Consider the following 23,877-nt stretch of genomic DNA (forward strand, 5'->3'; position numbering starts at 1 on the left):
ACCCTCAAAGAGGGCCCACAGCGAAAAATCGATCCTGACCCTCAGAGCGAGATTTTGATTTCCTTCGTTTTGCAATGAAAAGAGACCAAGTTTTGATCATAAATGGAAAATAAATGACTTTCCCCACCCACTTGAGGAAGTTTTGGCTAGAAATGATGAAAGACCTTGTTGAAAACAGAAAAATCGCTCCTGACCCTCAGAGAGGGCCCACAGCGAGAAATCTTAGAAGGGTCATTGCTAGCCTTATTTGGTCGATTTGAGAGGTCAAAAGCGTGGTGAAGGATATAATGAGCATAATGAGGTATCTAGACATGATCAAAGATAATAAATTGAAGGAGTTTTGCCCAGGAAAGGTAAAATCGCTCTTGACCCTCAGAGAGGGCCCACAGCGATTTTCTTTGTGTGCACATTTTTGGACCTTTCTTGGACATGAATTTTTATTCATAGCAAAGAACAAGATGATATCTCCCTTGGCAAAGTGATTTTTAGATGAAAAGTGGAACATTTTGGTCAAGATAGCAAAAATCGCTCCTGACCCTCAGAGAGGGTCCACAGCAAGATTTTCAAATATGCATTATTCTTACAAGATCAAAGTGATTTTATGATTGGAAGGGATGAAAGAAAGCATGTTCTATCCGTTGAATATAATTTGGAGGGTCAACACAAGAAGAAATCAACCCAAAATCAAAAAATCAGTACGGACCCTCACTGAAGGCCCACAGCGAGAAATCGCTCGGGACCCTCAGAGAGGGCCCATAGCGAGAAACCTAAAATGGGAATTTTTCATCCAAGTTTGAGGGAGGCTAAGGCTAGGCATGGGTTAGAAACGATGTTTGAAAAGCCTTGAAGCGAAAAGAAATCGTTGAGAATCAATATTTTGAAGGCAATTACAAAAATCGCTACAGACCCTTAGAGAGGGCCCATAGCGATTTTCCAGTTTTCTCTCCTTTGTTTGAAGAATTGAGACAAAAACTTGCTTGGACAGGAGGAGGACGTGATGTGTTATGTTTTGGAGGTGATTTGAAGATTAAAAGATGAAGGAATTTTCCTAGAACCAAAAAATCGCTACGAACCCTCACTGAAGGCCCACAGCAGGATTTTCAAAAAATGCATGTTTTCTTCAAAATGGTGCTAAGGCAAGGTTTGGACAAGGAGAAAAGACCTCCAAGAGCAGGATGAATATTATTTTGCCTTTAAAACTTAATGATTTTGGTCAAAAAATGAAAAATCGCTACGGACCCTCAGCGAAGGCCCACAGCGAAAAATCACTACGGACCCTTAGAGAGGGCCCGTAGCAATATTGTTGAAAAACCTCATTTTACCTTGCAACACCTAAGCAAATTTGGTTGGAGTAGATTAAGGAAGGACATTGCCAAATGATGAACAAAGTTTTAATGAAAAATGATGGAGAATCAAGCTCAAAATCAAAAAATCGCTACGGACCCTCACTGAAGGCCCACAGCGAGAAACTTCAAAAATACACCTTTTTCCCAAAATTTGACAAAGCTAAGTTTGCAAGTCAGTGAGGAAGCATCCTTGAGATATCTTGAAGAAGTTTTGGAGGTTGAAAAGTGCTAAACTTGAGCAAAAAATGAAAAATCGCTCCTGACCCTCAGTGAAGGTCTAGAGCGAAATTTGCATTTTCACCTATTTTTCCTCATAAAAAATGTCAAATTTGAAGTGCAACACGTTAACGGGATATCAATTTACCCTCCAAGAGATTTTCAAGTTGAAATGTGGAATATTCAAGGCTAAAAATCAAAAGTCGCTCCTGACCCTCAGAGAGGGTCCAGAGCGAAATCCTCGTGAAATCTCATTAAGCCTTGTTTTAAAAATTAATATTCTCCAAATTGCATTAGGCCGCTAAAATTGCTAATTTTGAGGCATGTGGAAAATTAAGATTAAATTGACATTAAAATTTTGGCATTTAATAAATTGATTTTAGACCTTAAAAAATCGAACTTTTATTGTGAAGGCATTTAAAATTAATTTTTATGAAATTAAAAATTAAATATAGAGCGCACGAGGCCTTATTTTCACTTATTTTGCCAAGTCGGCCCCCCTTTTCTGGAAATTTATTTATTTTTAACCTCTTTTTTGGCAAGTCGGCCTTGGAGGGAATCAAGGTGAGCGCTCTATATATGGGTGATGCTTTGTTCAAGTTTAATCATTCATTCATCCTTTCCTAAGTGCGAAATTGGAGAGCTATTTGAGGAGCGAAATCCAGAGGTTGAAGTGCGAATTGGAGGAGCGAAATCTAGCTAGAGTGGAGCGAATTTCTACTAAGTGTTGAAGATCAAAGAGGGTGGTGTCTATTCTTTTTTAAGCTAGAGGAGGCACAATTCATCCAAGGGAGAATTTTGATTTAAATTCTGCCTAGCAAAATCCATTTTTTTTACATCATTTCTTAGAGTTTAATACTCAAGAGGAGGTATGGCAAAATCATCTTGACACTCTTGTTCAAGGTTTGATTCTTGGACATTTGTTTTGGAAAATCTAAGTATTGCATGGTTAATTAGGAAATGATAACTCAAGATTTATCATGAAGTTTCCTAATTAAAATCTTAAATCTTCCTTTTAAGTTTAATTTCTACACTTCAAGATATATTACTAATTTTGAAATGTTGTGTAGGTATCAAGATGGCGACTCCTAAGGCTGGAGTATCTACAAGTTGAAAGGCTCTCATCAAGGAAAATCAAGCCAGATCAAGGACGGTCTCCTCCAAGAAGATCAAGCAAGGATATGGGCGACCTCTTCCAATTCGGTAGTCCAAGGCGAGGTACATCAATCTTTCTACACATCAAAGACAAAAGAAGTATGAGCAAGGGTTCGTTGAAGAAGCAAATAGTTCCAGAAGAGTTAATTAAAGCTAGCTTCTCAGCAACATCGAATTGGCATCAACCAAGTGTCAGACGAGGTGGCGTCTCAGTCATCACTTCTCCAGTCAACATGGTCCACCTCAGCATTACCAGATTCAATGTACCTAACTCATGGGAGGTGGCACAAACTTCGATGTACCTACCCCAGCTAGCCATTGGTCAAATTTTTCAGAGAAGACATGTGTCCTTAAAATGTAATTTTATCATTGGTCAAGCATTAAATGTTATGTAATGGTTGTAACAAACCCTAATTAGGGTTTTCATTGTTGAATCTTGGCCATTGATCTCAAATTGATCTTACCCATCGAATTGTATTGTGAGCACTATATAAGCCCCGACTCTTCATTTTGTAAAGGCAGTTAGAGGAGTTAGAAAGAAGTTAGTGAATAGAGAGTAGTTAGAAGGTGATTAGCTAGTTGATAGAATAGCAATTAGAGTAGAGTAGAGAGAGAAGGCAAAGATTGTTGCCAAGATGTTGTTGTAAAAGACTTGTAACTTCATTGAAGAAATGGTGAAATTTATGGGTCGATTCAACAATTTGCATGGTCTCTATACTTCTCATATTTGATTTCATGTTATTAGATGAGTGGAAGGAATGTGCTTGATTGATGGTGAAATTCGTATATCCATACTACTAGCAGTTTGTTGATTGCAGACTTGCCTTGTGTAGTCAACTGGAATCATTCAGCTTAAGCTTAACTTCAGTTGTCGCTTCTTCATTGATATGCATCAGCCTGATGGTGTCTATGCCTGCAGTGATGATTTGAACATCATAAAGCTTTCCTTCGAAGATCGCACTAACCTTGTGGAGATGGTCCTGGGATGTCAAAACAAGACCTAGTTAGAATTTCATCAAAGATCAATCATTGCTCCTACATTCCTTAGTATTATGATTAGATCATTTCCTCGCCTTCGTCTTTTTTTTCTTTTTTTTCAAATCTAAGGCGATAAAATCTTCCAGCAGCATTCAAAGCAAATCAGACGTTCAGTCATCAAGTGTAAGTCCCCTTGTGATTCCAGCAAATCACATCATACCACAGAGAGCTGATCCACATGTAGAGATCCTACAGCAAAGAACCTTGAAGTCACCTTGATTGATCCTTTTTGCAATATTTTCAACATTCAGAGGCTTTATTCAAGAGAGGATAAGGTACCCTTTAGGTATTTTATTCTGTGTTTGGCTGTGTACAAAAAACACGTCAACAGTACTTTATATTTTAATGAAAGAAGAATATACATGATGTTAACTGTAACTCATTTGATTACTAGCATAGCTTCAAGTACCTACAGTACAGGTGCCTATAAATACACCTAATATTTGTAACACAATGAGCAGTGTAAATTCCTATTTCTAGTGTGCCTGGTATGAAAGATCCTATCACTCATTTTCTATTTTTTTTCAATGGCATGTGCTGAAAGAAACTTTTAGAAAGAAAGAAGGTAAAGAAATTTATTGATAAACATTATCCATTTCAAAGTTTTACTAGTATTTTATTTAAAAAATTAGTATCCAACGTACTATTGCTTCCATGAGAAAAAGGTTCAAAATCAAACAGGCTTGTAAATATTCTTAACTCAATTATATAAGGGCTCTGCAACTGAGGATAAAACCAACTTTGTAATTTTGTTAGATCACAGAATTTTGATCACTTCTATGGAAGAGGATAAGATCAATATTGCCCTATGACTCACATATCATCTGCAAATTATTTACATTGCATGATAGTACAGGACATAATGATGGTTAACAAAGAAAGCCTGTCATGACAGAAAGCACAACAGATCTACATGTCTCGTGAAATAGCAAGGAAAACAGCCGGCATGGGTGTTTTTAGAAGCTCTCAATCCTTGTATTTCATGGTTGTTTTTTCGAAGCCAATTGTAGGAAACTGCTTTGCATACTCTTCAACATTATGTCGAAGATTCGCAATTTCATCTTGGAAGTGTGAGCTAGTTTGGATTGTGGCATTGAAGTCCTTAAGCTTTGTACCACCTGTACGATAAACATTTAATTACTATTGTACTTTATGAAACAGTTACTCCATTTAACACAAGTAATTTCCTCACCTTTTGTTTCAGACTTGATTCTTATCGCTAGTTGAGCAGCACTATCAAAAAATTCTGCTACTTTTGCAAAATCATCCTCTGTGAAGCCTCTAGATGTGAGAGCTGGTGTTCCTGCATGCAGAATTACCAAAATCATGTTAAGAAGATCAATAATAATGCATGTAGGCAGAAAAATAACTCAATGCAAGATACAGATAAACTCAATTTTACTATGCCAATAAATGGATAAAAAATCCCCGTAGTTGAATTATTGACGGAATAAGTGCCTTTTGTGTAGTGATTATGACTTCCTTCATAAGACTGCTTGTCCCATTTTCATAGAATGCTCGCATTGAGAAAACTGTCTTACTATTGCAACTCATAAATTGGATAATTTATTTAGAATGTGTGAAAGAAGAGCAATGTAGCAACCTTGTAACGAGCTTTTTAAACAGTGGACCTCATATATAGCAAAAAAAATTGCCTATTGAAATAATATGGTTGGTATGGCAAAAAAGATATAGTACATAATAACTGAAAAAAGAATAAATAGTTTGACAGTAAAATCAAAATTATTATCATAAGAGGCATGTGACATTGAGATTTAAGATGTATTTAAAGACGTGGTAACCATTTTCACAAATGAAAATTTGGATATTATTCATCTACTTAGCTCTCCATGGTATTCTGCATATTGTTTATTTACCAGTGTAATCATTATAAAAAGTATACAACATGTTTTTTCACGTCCACACTAAGGGTTATTTGAAATTAAAGAAAGTTGTCTAATTTTATAGCTCCCCTAGCATTTATTCACAATTAAATGTAGAGGACTAAAAACATGAAAAATATGATGGATATTACAATAACTACTAAATTTGGTAACCTCGAAGAATAGAGATATGAGGTGAGAATCGTGAGATACATAAGAGAAGGATTGCTTTTCTCCACAAAAAGTTTAGAGAGGAGTTGAATGTATCAAATTTTCAAACTATTACCCATGCGAATTCCACCGGGAACCATTGCAGAAATATCTCCTGGAACAGTGTTTTTATTGGCTGCAATGTGAACCAACTCCATTACTCTTTCAACCCTGGAACCATCAATTCCCTGTAATTTACAAGAGCATAACCATTTGGACCTTTAACATGCAAAGAACATGCAATAAATGAATCTTTACAAAGAGAATGGGAGAGCTGCAAATTAATTTTTCCTCGGAGAAAGGAAATTAAAAAAGGCAAGTGTACCATAAAAATGATAAAAATTGAGATAATTAGCATATATAGACAAACCTTTTGGGTTGTAATTATGTTTTTGTTTGTTGTCAAATGGAACAAATAAAAGGGTTGGAAAATTTAAGTGATAACTGTCAAGTAACCTTTGACTATCAGAGTAACTCTTTTTTTCTTTCAAGCCCATCCACTAACACCAAGAGAAGATTTATTGTTTGTACTAGAAACCTCCTTTACTATAAGCTTACACCTGTGTACTTACATTATTCTTCAAATTCACCAAGACCAAATGGTTGTCTGTTCCACCCGAAACAAGTTCATAGCCTCTTTCACTTAGGCACTGCCATGATGAAATTGATAGATGGTCAAAGATCAAACAGTATTTAATCCTTGGACTTACAAAATGTAAACTACAGAAATACATTTTCTATTGAAACATACTGAACTTAGTAGTTAAATCCACAATAACCTCCTCAACAAAGTTTCTAGTTTTCTTGGTGCATACTTGAACACTAAAAGAAGTTGCCTAATATAATTTTGTCTTTCTGTGAAATATTGTTTAACAAACGTGTTTCAGTAAATTAACATAAATTCATGTGTTAAAACATCATACCTTAGCAAAATGTGAACAATTGCTGAGAACTTGTTCTTGATATGATTTATACTCTGGTGTCGTTGCCTGCATATATTAGTGCATGCCCATAAAGTCAGTGGATGATGAATCTATTTTGAACATGCATGAAGCCACAAACATTACGAACTCCTCACAAAACTGACAAAATAGAATGTTTTATAAATAATGTAATACATGGGATTCTAATTTGCTTTTGGTTGCAATTTGCTGCTGACAAAATCTATACCCTTCAATTCTCCTCCAAGTTTTAAAGCATATCAACCATATCTAGCAGTTCTTTTGTAAACATGCAAGTTGCTATCATTTCAAACCCATAAGCAGATGAGAAAAACACAACAAAAGCTTTAAGACGGCAAAAGGATGCTAAATCGTCAACACACAAAGAGGTAGATTGATTAAGGATTATTCGAATGAAAGCTTACAACGAGGTATTGAGGAAGCCAACTGGGTATCATCTACAATCCACAGGGACACATCTTCTGCCCTCAAACCCTAATCCTCATCCCCAATAGCAGTTCGGTTGTGTTTCTCTTAACTTTGGAAACATTTTTGAAATGTATCCTTACAGTAGAAAATGTCTGAGGAACGTTTAGCCATCCCCAAGGCTGTTGGGGACATGTCCCGAAGCTGTTGAGGACATCTAAAGACATCCCTTGACCATCTTGGGGATGGACAAACATCCCCAATGTCAATCTTCATTTTTATGATTTTTTATAAAAAGATCAGTTGCCTTGGTTAAAAAAGTAGTTTTAGAAGTGATGTGAGAAAATTTCGCCTTGGTTCAAAAAATAGTTTTAAAAGGGGTGTGGACCTTATTCAACCCTAAATGACAATAAGGTGCCTCCCCCATTATTATTTTCATTTCTCTTTGCAAGTTTGCTTATATGTTGCTGCTGCTGTTGGAGGATACCTATGCCGTACCTGCCAATTTTGGACTCAAAGAGATTCTAAAACGTAAATACTTAGATGGGTTCCACAGGGATTTAGTTCAATTTAGTGGGATATCCAAGGTCACTAGGACGGGGGTACTTGGAGACTTCAGAGACAGGTACTGGCACTAGTATCGCTAGTTTTTAAAAATAGGAGACAGGGGTACTTGGATACAACAATTTTTTTAATATAATTTAATTATTTCAAAAAAAAATCATGACATAGAACTTTGAAAATAAGAATAGTGGTAAATTTTAAAATTATCTTTTAAGTTTAAATACACAAATCAAAATGTCAAATGCCATTGTGTCAAAAGTCCAAAACTCACACTATATATTTCATATTAGATTATCATTACATATTGAAATTCAAAAATATTGATAATTTGATGCTGATACACAAAAAAAAAATAATCAGAAATTTATTTTCTACTCTTCAATGTTTTCATCATCTATATCAAGGTCCTCAACTATGATGCTCTCCAGATAATCATCACTCTCAAACTCAGGTTCCTCTAATGGCAGTAGGGGGTAATTCATTAAGGCCAAATGGTTCTACTGGTTCATTCACTATGGCTGCTAAATGATGGAAAACAGAGTTTTCATTTTATTTTGACCTTTTCATGTGCCTTTTGTCAGAGGAAACGCGTGGGAGACAGCGGGAGACATGGAAGTGAAGTCTTTGGACGAAAATGAAGACTCGGGAAGTGCAAAAAGTCTCTGAGACACATCTGTCTCCGAGATGCATCTCAGGGGGGTGGAGACACGTCTCCAGGTTATAGAGGGGATATCTGACCTTGAAAGTTCATAGTTCAGTCATTAAGGAATTTGAATGGTTTTCTCATTTTGTTTTTCTTTTTTCTTTTTGATGCATAACAGTTACCCTGTTAGGGAGTAAGTTTTTTATTTATTTATTTTTTCCTTCAGTTTGCTCCCACACAAAAACTTCAAAACCACAGTTCCAACAGCATTACAAACCCCTAAAATATCTTTGGCATTAAAAATAAGCACCAACAACAACGATAACAATGAGATGGGTAACAAAGAAGTAAACAGAATGGAAGTTTAAGGAAGTTGTGCTGGTTCCCATTCTTCTAAAAATCCAACCACAAGTTCTATTTGAACATCACAAGACCATTTTGCATGTCCATCATTCCCTCGTCAAATATTTGCAAAAAGCCCCCGCTGCAATTTGCCACCAATTTAAACACTGGTAAAACTTCAGGGGGCAGCAAACCTTGGTGATGTTTGAAAAACTAATTATCATGGGAGTTATGGTAGATTTGTAAACCATTTATTGAGAGTGGACATGGGATTAGAGTTTGTGATGATATAAAATTGGAATAATAGCTTGAAACGACAAAGTTGGTTCAGGAGAGCAGGGAAATATTAGTAAACTATTAAGAAAAGTTCATCCATACCATTTCAATCTATTGATGAGTATTCCAATATATCAAATGGAGAGGGTTGTGAGATGGAAAAGGAAAACTACTTCTATTGCAGGTGAGAAAAATATAGAGATAGGATTATTGATGTGCAGAAACCTAGCAAGCAAATGATTCGATGGCCAAATTTTTTTATGCACATGCTATCCCATTCCATTTGGCAAGGTTTCCTTATTTCAAAGGGATGTTGAGAGATGCAGCGGCAATTGAACCCTCTTATGTTCCCCATGGAGAACAAACTGCATACCACCCTCCTCAACAAACAATATTCAATGATGAACATATTGATGGAGATGAAACAAACATGGATTACGAGTGGTTGTTCCATTGTCATGAATGGGTGGATTGATAGTATTGTTTGTGAACTCCCCTATCAGTTTTCTTTCAAATATCTTGCAAAGATTTCAAATTTGACTCACAAGCATTTTGTCAAACAAATGTCAGGAAGTTGTATTTAATGAGTAATTCAACATTAACTGATGAGTAAAGCACCAAAGCAGATAACACGATAGAATGAGTCAAAAGAGTAACACTGATATGGTTCAGCTATCAGATTTAGTACATTATTTAGAATTTCAACAATTTAGTGCCAAAATAAGTGATTTCATACTGTTGTTTGTACTTCAGAATTTTATACAGATCTGGAACAAGAAAATTGATACAAAATAAACTCAGGATTGAATACTGTAATTAATGTAAATTCTTGAAGCAGCAATCTCACTCCTCGATGAATATTCTGAACTTTAAAGCCAAGCAGCTGGAAAGTTAATAGAGTGGCGGCTTAACTATAAATAGGAATAGATTGGCTGTGTCCAGGATAGAGGATCAAGACTCAAAACCCTTCCGAAATTTGCTGATATTCTCCTCCAAAGTTGTGCCTAGGGTTTAGGAACCCCAATAAACATCAAACATGAATTGATTCACCTTCTTTTTCTCACACCAAGCTCCTTGAGTGTGCACCTAGCATGCTGACATCCTTTGTGAAAGATGTGAACATCTTAAATGCAAACAAGAACAGGGGTGGCTGGAATCGGAAATATAAGGTATGAAACCCTAGAATAATGGTGCTTTCTTCACAAGTATGCCAAACACCACAAATGATCTATAAAATTGTTATTTGTCAAACAAATCATAGTAAGTTCACCTTCAGCACCAAAACCAAACGAAATAGATGTATCTCTATTCAACACCAATACCTATAATTTTATTCAAACGATGCAAACTAGTTCTGAATGAATCACACCATATTGGCTAGGGGAGATCTTTCACTTCCGGCACCAATCTTTGCCTAAGGGTTTTCATCCTAGGGCTATTGTTGAACAAACCTGCTCAACCTCCACAATTGAGGTTTCAATAAAATACAAATACCATGAAATATCCCCTGCTGTTGTAGAACTAAAAATGCAAGGGATATCGTCAAACACTTAGCTGGCAGCCTGTTGTTCCAAGTCTCAGTCTGTATAACCTGCATGTTATGCGATTTCTAAACTGCAGTATAACTTGCGTGTTATGCTGTTTTGTCTGATGTAATGCGTGTTATTGACATCACAGCACTAATGCAGCTTACAAAATGACTTCTATAATGTTTAAACTAGTAGCACAATGCGTGAACAATTTCTATTTAACCCTTCCAATGCATATACATAACTTTCAAAGAGAGAATATGCATCTACAGCAGACTGACATTTAATCAAACAGTTGGTATGCATTATATGATTGAGTGACACATAAGATCTGAATGCAACCTTATTACTCCTTGATTTTAGAAACAATAGTCTCCTTACAATGACTCAATGAATGCCAAATACTTGTCTTATTAAGAGTGAACTTCAGAATGTCTGAAGACACATGACAGTCATTAATATATGCATACAACTGAGAAATACTTAGATACTATGATGCCAAAATGAACCTGGTAAAATCGCCTAGGTTGGAAATTCGAAGAAGCAAGCAATATCATCAATCTTGGAGCCTCCAATGACCAAATTCAACCCTCCATCCAAATCGCCCCTGCTACTGTCATGAAGATCTGAGAATTAATAATTTTCAATGTGAAATTCCTTTCTTCAACACGAAAAAGGATCGCTATCCCTTCCCAAGCAGATTACTAATGCCAAATGCCAAAGCCGATGCCAAGATGGAAGTCTATGAACAAAATCGTGGAATGGAGCAGACTGATACGATTTTGTTCTCAGAATTAATTGGGGCAATGAACTCCTCTTATTCTTCCTTCAAAATGCTCCAAACAGAATCGCCCTTCCTTCCTTATGCTAGCGCTGTCCTCCAACCCTTGATGTGATGCACCAACAATGAAATAAGAGCAAAATCATGGGAGATAAGGGTCTGGTACGATTTCGTTTCAGAACTGGAATGCCACCTTCAATCACCACAAAATCTCTCCCAAATGCTTCTAACAAAGTCGTCTAACTCCTCCCACAATGCTGATGCAAAATGCCATCAAATTCTATGAGGCTGAGTGTGTCTTCATATTATCCACCAATGAAGCTCAAGTGAAAGGACTGATTTGTCCTTCCCAACCACCATGACAATGTAGCAAACTCAATAAGCTCAATATGGAAGACTGAGTTGTCTCCCACTCTCAGCTGCAACCCCTCGGAAGATCTTTCACTCTCTCAGTTATGCTATCAATGGGAGTTTTTGTTCCCAAAGACAATATTCTGCAGACACCCCTTGGTTCTACAAGACTCAATCAATATCAAAATCCAATCTCAAGCTACCTTGAGGCTCAACTAGATCTCTCTTTGTACTTTTTTTCAGCTCATCTCTAGAAGCTTCACTAAAGTGACTTTATGATATAATATTTAATTAAGTCACTTTATTAAATTAATTAAATATAAAGTCATCTTTTAAATTTTTAATTTATTTGATAACTTTATAAATAATTAACTTAATACCATTAATTAAGCTATCCATGAAAAATAATAATAATTTGGACAACTTAACTAATTAAATTAATTAATTAATTCCTCTCCAAAAATGGAGACATTACATACCAAGAACGAGCTTCCTTTCCCCTAAAGCCCCTTTTATAAGCACTTTTTGGAAAACTTAAAATATTATTATTTGTGTACTCTTAATTTCCCTCAAAAGATGACTTTAAACTCCTTCAAATAATTCAATGTAAGTTGTCTTTAATTTTTACCTTTTGACAACCTAACATTTAAATTTTTAACTATTCAATTATTGAATTATTTTCCACACTTAAACAAAAATTATGGAAAATATCAAAGTAGATCAAATATCAATTCCGACCATGCCAAAATGTTATTTAGCCCTCAGGATATCAAACCTTCTGAAAATTAATGCTTTTCAAAAAAAGCAAGCGACTCCAAAAAAATTTGGAGAGCTCCTAGAAAGTTGAAATTGCCTCCAAAAAGTACCAATTGATTCAACTCAACTTCTTGAACTCACTACCACAATCAAAATTCCTATTTGATTAAGTTTTCGTTCTCCAAGAATGTTGGAATGGACCAAAAAGGGACATTCTATCCTCCCTTCCAAAATTGCTTGTGTATTAACCTACATATTATATTCTAAAAATAATATTTAAGTTGTTTCTCAACAGCTTGATAGCTAACCTAAACACCCACATAACATATCCACCTTAGTGCGAAGATGGGGAGAAAGTATATTATATGAACTGAAAACATAATACTATGCCTATGCATACTTTTAGGTCTGCATACTGCTCTCGGGATCTTGCTGCACATGATCACCTACATATGAGAACTTATCCCTCTTTCACTTCTAGTGAACCTATCACTGGCAAGCCACGGTTCCAAGAAGTCTAGTAGTCAAAGGACCTCTATAGCCAACTACTCCCCTATACAACTATTTACAATGACAAAGATTTCTCTATTCTCCTCTTTTCAAACTTAACAGGGGAATGTTTACAATGTTCTCAACTGTAGCCATTGTTGTTGATTGTTGCCACTCAATCTCTAACAACATGGGAAACTACCACTGCCACTTGAATCTACCCTTAACTTTAGTTGATTTAGCACAAATAGTTTTGTCACTAATACAATTTCACGGCCTAGTCATTAGTGACTAATGAGAGAATGTTGAATGTATGGTATCAGAGCAGGTTGAAGGTAGGGAATATGGGTTGGTGAGTTCATCCTCCCACCTAGTTAGCTTGTGTGTGTGTGTATACTTGTTTATTTTTCTTTATATAACAATCAAGTTTGCCATAGGCATTGAGGAGAGGCAGCTATGTGGCACAATGTTTCCAAGTGATAAGGGACATGGAAGAGAAGAATGGGCTGGTCCTATAGGAGCCAATAGCTCAGTGGTAGAGCACTCCATTAGCAAATGGAAGGTCCTAGGTTTGAACCCTACCTGGTCCATGAAAAGCTCAACATGGTATCAAAGCCAAGCCAAGGTAGTGTTGTGAGGTATTCACACATCACCCCATTGCAAATGGGGACCCCTACTTTTTTGCTTTCTGGGGTTTGTTTCTAGGTCTTTTAGGGTTTTGTCTATTAGCCTTTGCATGTTGAGTGTTGCCAAAGGGATCACTAAGAGAGCAGGTTCTGTTTTAGCTAAAGGTGAGTCAGTGGATCCTCCGGGTTAGGGTCATCTTTGAAAGTCTTCCTTAGGACAAAGTTTTGCTCTTGTTGCTAATTGTGTCTTGTTTGAGTTTGAGGAGGTCAATGAAGCTTGGTGAGTGAATATCATCTTTGAAGATCTGAGTTAGGTCAAATTGGTGAGTCATGAAGTCTGGAATGTCATCCCGATCTTCAAATGTCCTGAAATTTGGCTGTCTGGAATGTCATCCTGATCCTGAAATTTGACTGTCTGGAAAATTGAAGAATCCTCCAAAAACTAGATTTTGCATTATAACTCCTGGAGGTCCGAAACCACTCTCAAACATCCTGACAGTATATATGGAATATAACTTAAAGTATAAGACTTATACTTAAATGTTATATTCCATATATGAATCCTAGCGGAGAGACCAAAATGTCAAATTTTGCGCCTGACCCTTCCAAAGGGTCCAAAGCGAATTTCAATTCAATTTCGCTCCTAACCCTTCCAAAGGGTCCAGAGCGAAATTCTCCATAAGACATTCTACTTTGACCCAAACTTAGAACTAACTCATTCCCAGGCATTGTTGAGGGCAAAACACTTGTTTGGATGAAGAAATGTGATAAATGAAGTCAAGATTTGAGCCTAAATGTGAATTTCGCTCCTGACCCTTCCAAAGGGTCCAGAGCGAAATTCTCCCTAGACACTATTTTCTCCCTTGTTTGGGCTAACATCCTTGTTCCTTGGACATGGTGGGGGTAGATTGATATGTTCTTGCCTCAGGAAGTGATTGAAAGCATTGAGGAATGAAGATTTTGACCTAAGACATGAATTTCGCTCCTGACCCTTCCAAAGGGTCCAGAGGGAAATTCATATTTCCTCTATTTTGCTCTTTAACTTGACCAAGTTTGGAACTTCTAAGGCATGGTTTGGAAGACTTGGATGCATATTTGCCTTGGAGAGGAGCTTTGAGGCGATGAAATGATGGAAATCAACCTGGAAAGAGAATTTCGTTCCTGACCCTTCCAAAGGGTCCAGAGCGAAATCCTCCATTTAACCTTCTTTTTTGCCTTAGGCCCTAGGTTAGCCTTGTCTGGAGCTAGTTTGATGGTGGATTGCCTTGATTATGATGAAAGGACCTTGAAATTGATCAAGTTTGACAGAGAATTGGATAAATGAAGTGGAAAATCAACCAAGAATGAGGATTTCGTTCCTGACCCTTCCAAAGGGTCCAGAGCGAAAATCCCCATAACTCTCATTTCCTTCCTAGTTTTGGCCAAGTGTTGGTTTCTAAGGCATGTTGGAAGGTGGATTGATGTGTTCTTGCCTTGAGAGGTGGTTGAAAGCATTGGAAGATGAAGATTTTGCCTAAAACTAGAATTTTGCTCCTGACCCTTCCAAAGGGTCCAGAGCAAAATTCATTATAAACCTCATTTGCTCTCTTGCTTAGGCTACAAACCTTGTTCCTTGGGTGGAGAGTGATGTATTTTTGCCTTCTGGAGAAGATTGGAGTTGAAGAGATGAAGAGTCAAGCCTAGAGTAGGAATTTCGCTCCTGACCCTTCCAAAGGGTCCAGAGCGAAATTCCACAAAACCACTCTTTTCTCCCAGTTTTGTGCCAAGTCAAGTGTGGGTCAGGGTGAGATAGGATTGGATATGTCCATAGGAATGACTTTGAGTTGCTAGTGATCAATAAATTTGAAGGAATTGAGCAAAAACTAGGATTTCACTCCTCACCCTTCCAAAGGGTCCAGAGCGAAATTCCTAAGATCACCTATTTCCCTTGCAAATCAAGTCAAACTTTTGGTTTTTATGGCTTAGGGAAGAATGGAGCAACGTTTCCTTGACCTTTGAGGTGAGTTGAAGTGAGAGACATGATAGAATTTGTCCTAAAATGCAAATTTCGCTCCTGACCCTTCCAAAGGGTCCAAAGCGAAATTCCAAGAAGACACCCATTTCTTCCTTGTTTGGACCAAGATCTTAGTCCCTTGGAAGTATTTGGAAGTAAATCAACATGTTTTTGCCTTAGAAGTGAATGAGGGCAAAGGGAATGAAGAATCAAGCCTAAATCTTGAATTTCGCTCCTGACCCTTCCAAAGGGTCCAGAGCGAAATTCTTGCAAACACCTATTTTTCCATTGGAGAAGGTCAAATCCTTGGTTTTTATGGCGTGGATGGAAGTGAGATGATGTGTCCTTGCCTTTTGAGGTGGATTGGTGTTGAAAAAATGAAGAAATGTGCTCAAAACTAGAATTTCGCTCTTGACCCTTCCAAAGGGTCCAGAGCGAAATTCCCAAAATCCCTCTTTTCCTTCCATTTTTGTGTCAAGCTAAGTGTGGATCAAGGTAGATTGAGCTTGGAAGGACCCCTAGGCATGCCTTTGAATTGATTGTGGACACCAATGATCAAGATTTTGAGCTTAAACTAGGATTTCGCTCCTGACCCTTCCAAAGGGTCCAGGGCAAAATCCTAAATAGGTCCTATCCCTGGCCTTGATTCTTAGCAAAATTCTCCTTTCTAGCCATTTTGAGGGTCAAGCAAGTTTTGTCATGTTGAGAGAGGGATCCAAAAATGAAAGTCCAGGTATGAAAAGTGAAAAGAGTAGACTTAGGTGAAGGAAAACAAGCTAGTCAAGAATTTTGCTCCTGACCCTTTGAAAGGGTCCAGAGCGAAATTCTCAATTTCACCTAATTTGCTCATGATGAAGGTCAAGAGATGGATTCCCAGGCCTTGGTGGAGAGAAGACTAGTGTATGCTTGCCTTGGAAGACATTTTGGAGTGGAGAAGTGATAGAACTTGAGCCTAAACAAGAATTTCGCTCCTGACCCTTTGTAATGTCCCCTTTTTGGGCTATCTTGAAATATTGGGACATTTGACTCAATTCCTCAAATTTACACGATCTAACCTTTGCAATTATGTAATGGAGAACTATCAATTTGCTATTTCTGGTACATACAACAATATATATACTTAGAGAAAATTGATTTGATTTGTACTAAGTGCAATGATCTCTAAGGAGCTCTGCTATGTCAAGTATAGCAATATGAATATGCAATGAGATATGATACTTCTTAAAGCTGTATATATTTTGCTGTCTCTAATATGACTCTTAATACAGTCGCTTAGAGCAAATTTAGTTACTGCATCTGATCCTGATACAACAACTTGCAATGAAATAGTTGATATTGTTTCTGATATAGACTCTTCTCTGGCAATTACTAGTGTTGCTCCTGATTTGTAGATATGTGCTTTCAACTCATTTATGGGCCTTCGGCCTTGCTCACTACCAGCTCTTCCAAACTGGAATAAATAAAAATATCTAAAACCCCTCCTGCCATTCGGAATTATTATGATCGTCTTCTTATATGATGTATTTGGAATGATAAGTCCCTTGGTAAGAGGTGCGTCCCATGTCCTTTAATACTTAACTTTCTTTATACAACTATTAATCGAACCTTGTGGGATATCGTTAAGATTTATAATCATGACTTATGATGATAATAATTATTAATTCCTTAAATAGTTATGGTAACCGTTGTCAAGTGCTATCTATCCCTTTGACGCCAACTAATGATCATTCTTTCTAATCTCTTCGTATCACAACGTTAGTCTCAAGGATGCTTAAGGGTAATTGGAATCGTCTATGTTCTCAAACGCTCCCCCTCATACGATAGTTGACTTAATAGTTCTCAAGACGATGGATATCATTCACTCCTACGTAGCTCTATTCTATGCCAATATGATTCCTTAGCATTACTCGATATTCATCAATGTTTGTTGAGGGCGGATGACCTTCATTGCTGTAAATAAACAAGCTCCTTTGATCATTGTTCTTTCCAGTAATCACTGCCATTTATTACATATAAATGTTGCCTTGGTAATCGCTTCTTTCTTCATTAATTGAAAGTGCCACCCTTAATTTATATATCACTGTTTTGACAAATGATAATCCTTGTCAATTTTTGACTTAAGTGCTGTCCTTTATTTTTCATGAACCATTGGTTTACTTCCAAGGAATATCGATTATACTTCATATTATAATGGCTGTGTAACTATATGTGAAGCAATCGCTGCTCCCTTTAATTAGATCGGGTTTGGACATAATTGTATTTAATTATTGTATATGTCGACTCTGCCTTGGTCAATATTCTTTGACCTCTCCTTATTAACTCTCATGCTAGCAGAGTAGTTATCTTAATTCCATATACAAATCGCACTCTTAAATGATTGATGCTTGTTGTTGGATCTGAGAGTCGCTGCCACAACCGCTAATGAAACTCTTGATGTGTCAATGGACTGCTCATAATTCATAATAGTTTTATATTCAAAATGGTCTCCTCTTAAGCTGTAAAATATACCTTCATCAAGATGTGTATGTATTCTATACTCAGAAATATCCGAGTCTATAATATACTGTGGGCTGATTGTTAATAAATAATATTATTAATTTATAATAATATTATATTAATTTAAGATTATTAATAAATTATGTTTTATGCAAGTAATAGATAATAGTAAATAACAAATTAATAAATAATAATATTAATATTATTTTTATATTAATGCATGATTAATATTACTATTACTATTATTAACATCAATTATTAATTACATAATAAATGATAATTTATTATTATGATGAAGAATCACAAAATCTATTATTAATTACATCACCAGGATGTGGGTTTATGACAACCCTCTCACTTTAGAGGAAAATCATGAAGTCTCATAAATGAGACGATTTTCTAATATTATTAGATGTTAATTAATAAATGTTTTAATTATCGTATTTATTTAATCACAATATTCCAATGTCCAAAGAGGGGTTATGACACCCTTCCAGAGGGTCCAGAGCGAAATTCCTAAGTGCTCTCATATTTTGCCTAGGTCCTTGAGCAAAACCTATTCCTTGGCAATTTTGGAGGTGAATGACTTGATCTTGGTGAAGTAATGTTAAAAATGAGGTCTGATTGAGCAACTTTGTCAAAATTCGCTCCTGACCCTTCCAAAGGGTCCAGAGCGAAATTTTTATAGGGCTTGTCCCTGGTAAGGATATTGAACGAAATTCCAATTTGATGTCTTCTCATTAATGATTTAAGGTGGAAAATGCTATGTTGAAATGAATGTCATGTGCTTAATCATCCTTTGGTTTATTTTGCAGATGGGAGGAGACCAAGCCAGGACAAGGACGACCTATTCCAGTCCATCCTCATCAAGGACATTGCAAAGGCACAAAGATGGACTCAACGTGTTTTGAAACGTTGGAAAACTACAAGTGTTCAAGAAGTTGCCAAAACCTTCACTTCGCCATGCTAAGGGACCACATGATGACAAAGAAAGGCTTTGCCAACACTTCAGGGTGAGATATGCTACTGGAGAAGGAAGACTTGACAATAAGGAAGCCTCATCAAGCAAAGGAAGTACATCATTCATCACGTCAGAGACAGAAAAGAATCAACCAAGACGCAAATGTCAGACAAGGTGGCATCCCAGTCACTACTCCTCCAGTCGGATTGGTCCACCTCAGCATGTCCAGATTCAATGTATCTGACTCATCGGAGGCGGCACAAACTTCAGTGTACCTACCCCTGCTTCCTATTGGTCCTCACTCTAGAAATGTAATTTTCTAATTGGCTAAGAAAGTTTGTTGTAGCAAACCCTAATTAGGGTTTCTATCTTGTAATCCTAGCCATTGGTTCTAAGTCAATCAGAGTCGTCAATTTGTAAGGAGCTCTCTATATAAAGCTCTGGCTCTTCATTTGTAAAGGGTTAATAGTTAGTTAATAGTTAATAGTCAGAGAATAGTTAGGAGTTAGCAAAAGAGAGAGTCAATAATTAGTAGCTCAATAATAGATAGCATTTTAGAGTAGAGTAGAAAGAGAAGGCAAAGATTGTTGCCAAGAGATTGTTGCAAAAGACATGCAAACTTCATTGAAGGAATGGTGAATTCTATGTGTCGATTCTACAATTTGCATGGTCTCTATACTTCTCAAATTTAATTTCATGTTATTAGATGAATGGAAGAAATTTGTATGATCAAGGGTGAAATTTGTATATCCATACTACTAGCGGTTTGTTGATTCCAAACTTGCCTTGCGTAGTCAACTGGAATCATTCAGCTTAAGCTTAACTTCAATTATCGCTTCTTCATTGATATGCATCAACCTGACGGTGTCTATGCTTGTAGCGGTGATCTGAACATCATAAAGCTTTCCTTAGAAGATCGCACTAACCTTGTGGAGATGATCCTAGCATGTCAAAACAAGACTTAGTTAAAGTTTCATCAAAGGTCATCCATTGCTCCTACATTCTTAGTGTTAGAATTAGATTCCTCTCCAACCCTTATCCTTTTTTCCCTTTTTTAAAATCAAGGATCAATAAAGACCAACGTTCCAGTGATATCCAAAGCAAATCAAACGCTCAGGTCATCGAATGTAAGTCCCCTTGTGATTCCAGCAAAATCACATCATACCGCAAGAGCTTATCCACACATAGAGAACCTACAATCAGAACCTTGGAGCTACTCCGATTGATCCTTCTACGAGATCTTCGGCATTCGGGGAAGCTTTATTCAAGATAGGATAAGGTACCTTTAGGTATTTTATTCTGTGTTTGGTCATGTACAAAAGACACATCAACAGGTAGGAGCCCCAAGCATTCTATTAGAGTGGCTTAAGGGGGGTTGTTGGAAATAAGCAACATCCGAACCAAAGATGGGCTGATTCAATTAGGGCCAACTAGTAGCTCAATGGTAGAGGACCCCAACAAAAAATGGAAGGTCCTAGGTTTGAGTCCTAGCTGGTCCATGAAAATCTCAACATGATATCAAAGAAGGTTGAAGGTAGTGATATGGGTTGTGGTAAGGTCATCCTCCCACCCAGTTATGAGGAAATTTTGTGCGACTACCCATATATATTTGTATTTCTAGTTTTTAATTTTTCTTTTTATAACAATAAAGTTTGCAATAGGTGTTGAGAGACAACTGTGTGGTGTAATGCTTCCAGGTGATAACGGAAGTGGAAGTGAAGAATGTGTTGGAGGTTACTACGATCATCTTGGTGCTTCTCAAAAGAGAAATCTTTGCTCGAGGGTCTCATTTATAGCAACTGTATTGTTGTTTGTGGAGGATTTTTTGGGCTTGTTGACAATTGGCAATGCCTTGAGTTTGCCCTCGAGTAGCACACACCGTGTTTTCATCAATCTTGGCAACAAATTTTGTTGAGATAAAGTTTGCAAGTGTAATTTCTTTTTCCTTTGATTAGATCAGGAGATCTGAAGTCGTTGAAATCATCTCTAGTTCGAGAACCATAGCGACACAATTATTGCAATCAAAGTGGCTCAACAAAGGCGTGAGACTCAAATAGCACATTATAACTTGGTAAGATCTTTTGAAACCACCTAATCCTAGCAAAGTGGTATGTATAGCAAAGGAAAGGTTGAACCTAATAAGGACACTACATACATCAACGTGATGGCCACTAATTGTTTTGCAATATGAACAACATTTTTACTGCCAAATCTTCTACTTTCGTGTTAGTGGCACCACAACATGACATAAAATTGATGTGGGTAAAAGAAACTTGATCAAGCCAACAAAAGAACAAAATTGATCATCATGTTCGATGTGTCTAATGAAGTTCAACCCTTTGTCTCAGACTCATCCACAGCCAAGGATGCATGGAACAAGCTTAGGATAGTGTATGAAGCGAAGAATCAAAATAAAATCCTGAACTTGCAAAGTCAGCTACACAAACTAAAAATGAAGAATGGAGTATATTCCTCATCAGGCAGTTTGGCAACAACAATGAGGGAGGAGGGATAGAAAACACATATCTATACCATTACTAACACCCTTTCAATCCTAGCAATCCATTTGCAAGAATTGAAAAGAACGCTACCTTCCAACAACCATTAATGGCATTCAAAGATCTCACCTTCTAATGTGCCATTCCAACCTCTCAAACCTTTGTTGCACCACTTTAATTGCAATAACTATGTTGCTATGGTTCTCGATTCAAAGGCGGCAACAACTACTTTAGATCTCCTGATCTAATCAAAGGAAAAAGAATTTACGCCTGCAAACTCTATCTCAACAAAATTTGTTGCCTAGTTAAATGAAAACAAAACCAGTGTGCACTACTCAAGGGTACACTTAAGGCATTGTCAATTATCAACAAGCCCAAAAAATCTTCCATAGAACAACTATAAAATTGCTATAAATGAGACCCTCAAACAAAGATTTCTCCCTTAAGAAGCACCAAGATGACTCTAGCAACCTCCAACACACTCTTCTCTCCTACCTCCCTTATCGCCTGGAAACATTGCACCACATAGTTGTCTCTCCTCAACACCTACTAAAAACTTCACTTCTATAAAAAGAAAACAAAAAAACTATAAATACTAATATATATATATATATGTGTGTGTGTGTGTGCTCACACAAAATTTCCTCATAATTGAGTGGGAGGATGACCTCAACAACCTATAGCATTACCTTCAACCTGCTCTAATATCATGTTGATCTTTTCATCGACCAACTAGGACTCGAACCTAGGACCTTCCTTTTGTTGTTGGAGTGCTCTCACTGAGCTACTAGCTTGTATAGGACCAGACCATCTTTGGTTCAGATGTGACTTATTTCCAACACCCCCCTTTAGCCACTATAATAGAATGCTTGCGGCTCCTAGCTTGGACTGGGTCTAATACCATGTTGAGTTTTTCGTGGACCAGCTCGGGTGCTCTACCACAAAGCTACCAGCCCCTATATGATGAAGATGAATTGATCAATCCTTTTATATTCCAAACCATGATTCATTTACCATGGATATAACTTAGTACCCATTTTGCTTCTATCCAATCACATATTTTTTTATTCCTACATGAAACGTGAAAGATAATTGACACCAAAAGTAATATCCGGTCTAGTGTAAGTCAAGTAAATCAAACCTCCAATCCGATAGAGAGTTGCATTTACTTGAGGAGATGGATCAAAACAAATAACTGTAATCATGATTCCATAGGTGTAGACACAAGTTTGTAATCCATCATTCTAAACTTCTCAAGCAATTTCTTGGCATATTTTCTTTGAGATACAAAGATATGGTGATTAGTTTGCCATAACCATAAGCGAAGACAATAGTCTAGTAGCCCGAGATCTATCATATTAACTACCTTCTTGAGATCATTCTTAGTTGTTTCAACCATTGTTTCTGAGCTTCTTGTGATAACTAGGTCATCAACATATACATTAATAATGACAATCTCCCCCTCTTGTTCCTTGAGGTAGAGATTTGGATCATATGGATGACTATTAAATCCATGTTGTAGCAAATGTTTGCATACCTTTTATTCTTTACCAGGTACAATCTATCCCTCTAGTTGGGTCATATGGACTTCCTCCTTATGGTCTCCATTGGGAAATGCACTTTTTACATCCATTTGATACAACTTCCATCCAAATTGTGCAGCTAAAAAAAAATCATTCTTATGGTTCTGATCTTTGTTGTGGTAGCACATGTTTCTTCACAATCAATCCCTTCTTTCAAAGCATATCCCTTAGCTAAAAGTCTAGCCTTATCTATACTACCATCTACCTTATACTTAGTTTTGAAATATCCATTTACATCTAATGGCCTTCTTGCTTGGTGGTAGAACAGCAAGCTCCCAAGTCTTGTTTTTCATTAGGGATTGATACTTGACATCCATAACCTCCTTCCAAGGCTTTGATTCTAGTGCTTCCTGAACATTAGATGGTTCAAAATTATCAGCAACTGAACTAATTAGTGTTAGATTTACCTCATTGCAAGCCATGCTGTGAGTCCTCAGTCCTAAAGTTGAAGTTTCTAGGACTCCAAGCTCTGCATCACCAACGGTACTAGTATACTACTTGAGCATAGGATGTGTGATATTTATGGGTGTTAAATTAGTTTGACTATCAACATCCCCATTACTTTTTCCATCCATGTTGAATATAGGAGCACTATTTGAATTGGGTGATGAAATGGAAGGTGAACTTAACTCACTCTTCTCATCAAAAATAACATCTAATTGAAATATATCTTCATTATGGTAGGATCCATAAGACAATAGGCCTTATCCTCACTACTATAACCAAGAAGAATACATTTCATAGATTTTTCATCAAGCTTCTTTCTTTGTTGCT

The 23,877-nt window shown here is 36.9% G+C and overlaps 1 protein-coding gene across 1 annotated transcript in view; it reads right to left on the reverse strand.

The window, feature by feature from the left end:
- Positions 1-4,343: 4,343 nt before the first annotated feature.
- Positions 4,344-23,877, reverse strand: part of LOC131064203 (serine hydroxymethyltransferase, mitochondrial) — a 109,854-nt gene continuing 90,320 nt past the window's right edge. The window contains exons 11-15 of the mRNA XM_057998258.2: positions 6,772-6,837; positions 6,421-6,498; positions 5,925-6,036; positions 4,948-5,058; positions 4,344-4,873 (exon numbers count right to left, since the gene is read on the reverse strand). Coding sequence (XP_057854241.1) covers positions 4,722-4,873; positions 4,948-5,058; positions 5,925-6,036; positions 6,421-6,498; positions 6,772-6,837 — 519 coding nt within the window. The 3' untranslated portion in view covers positions 4,344-4,721. The remainder of the gene's footprint in view (positions 4,874-4,947; positions 5,059-5,924; positions 6,037-6,420; positions 6,499-6,771; positions 6,838-23,877) is intronic.

This window comes from Cryptomeria japonica, chromosome 6, assembly GCF_030272615.1.
Source record: "Cryptomeria japonica chromosome 6, Sugi_1.0, whole genome shotgun sequence".
Lineage (NCBI taxonomy): Eukaryota > Viridiplantae > Streptophyta > Pinopsida > Cupressales > Cupressaceae > Cryptomeria > Cryptomeria japonica.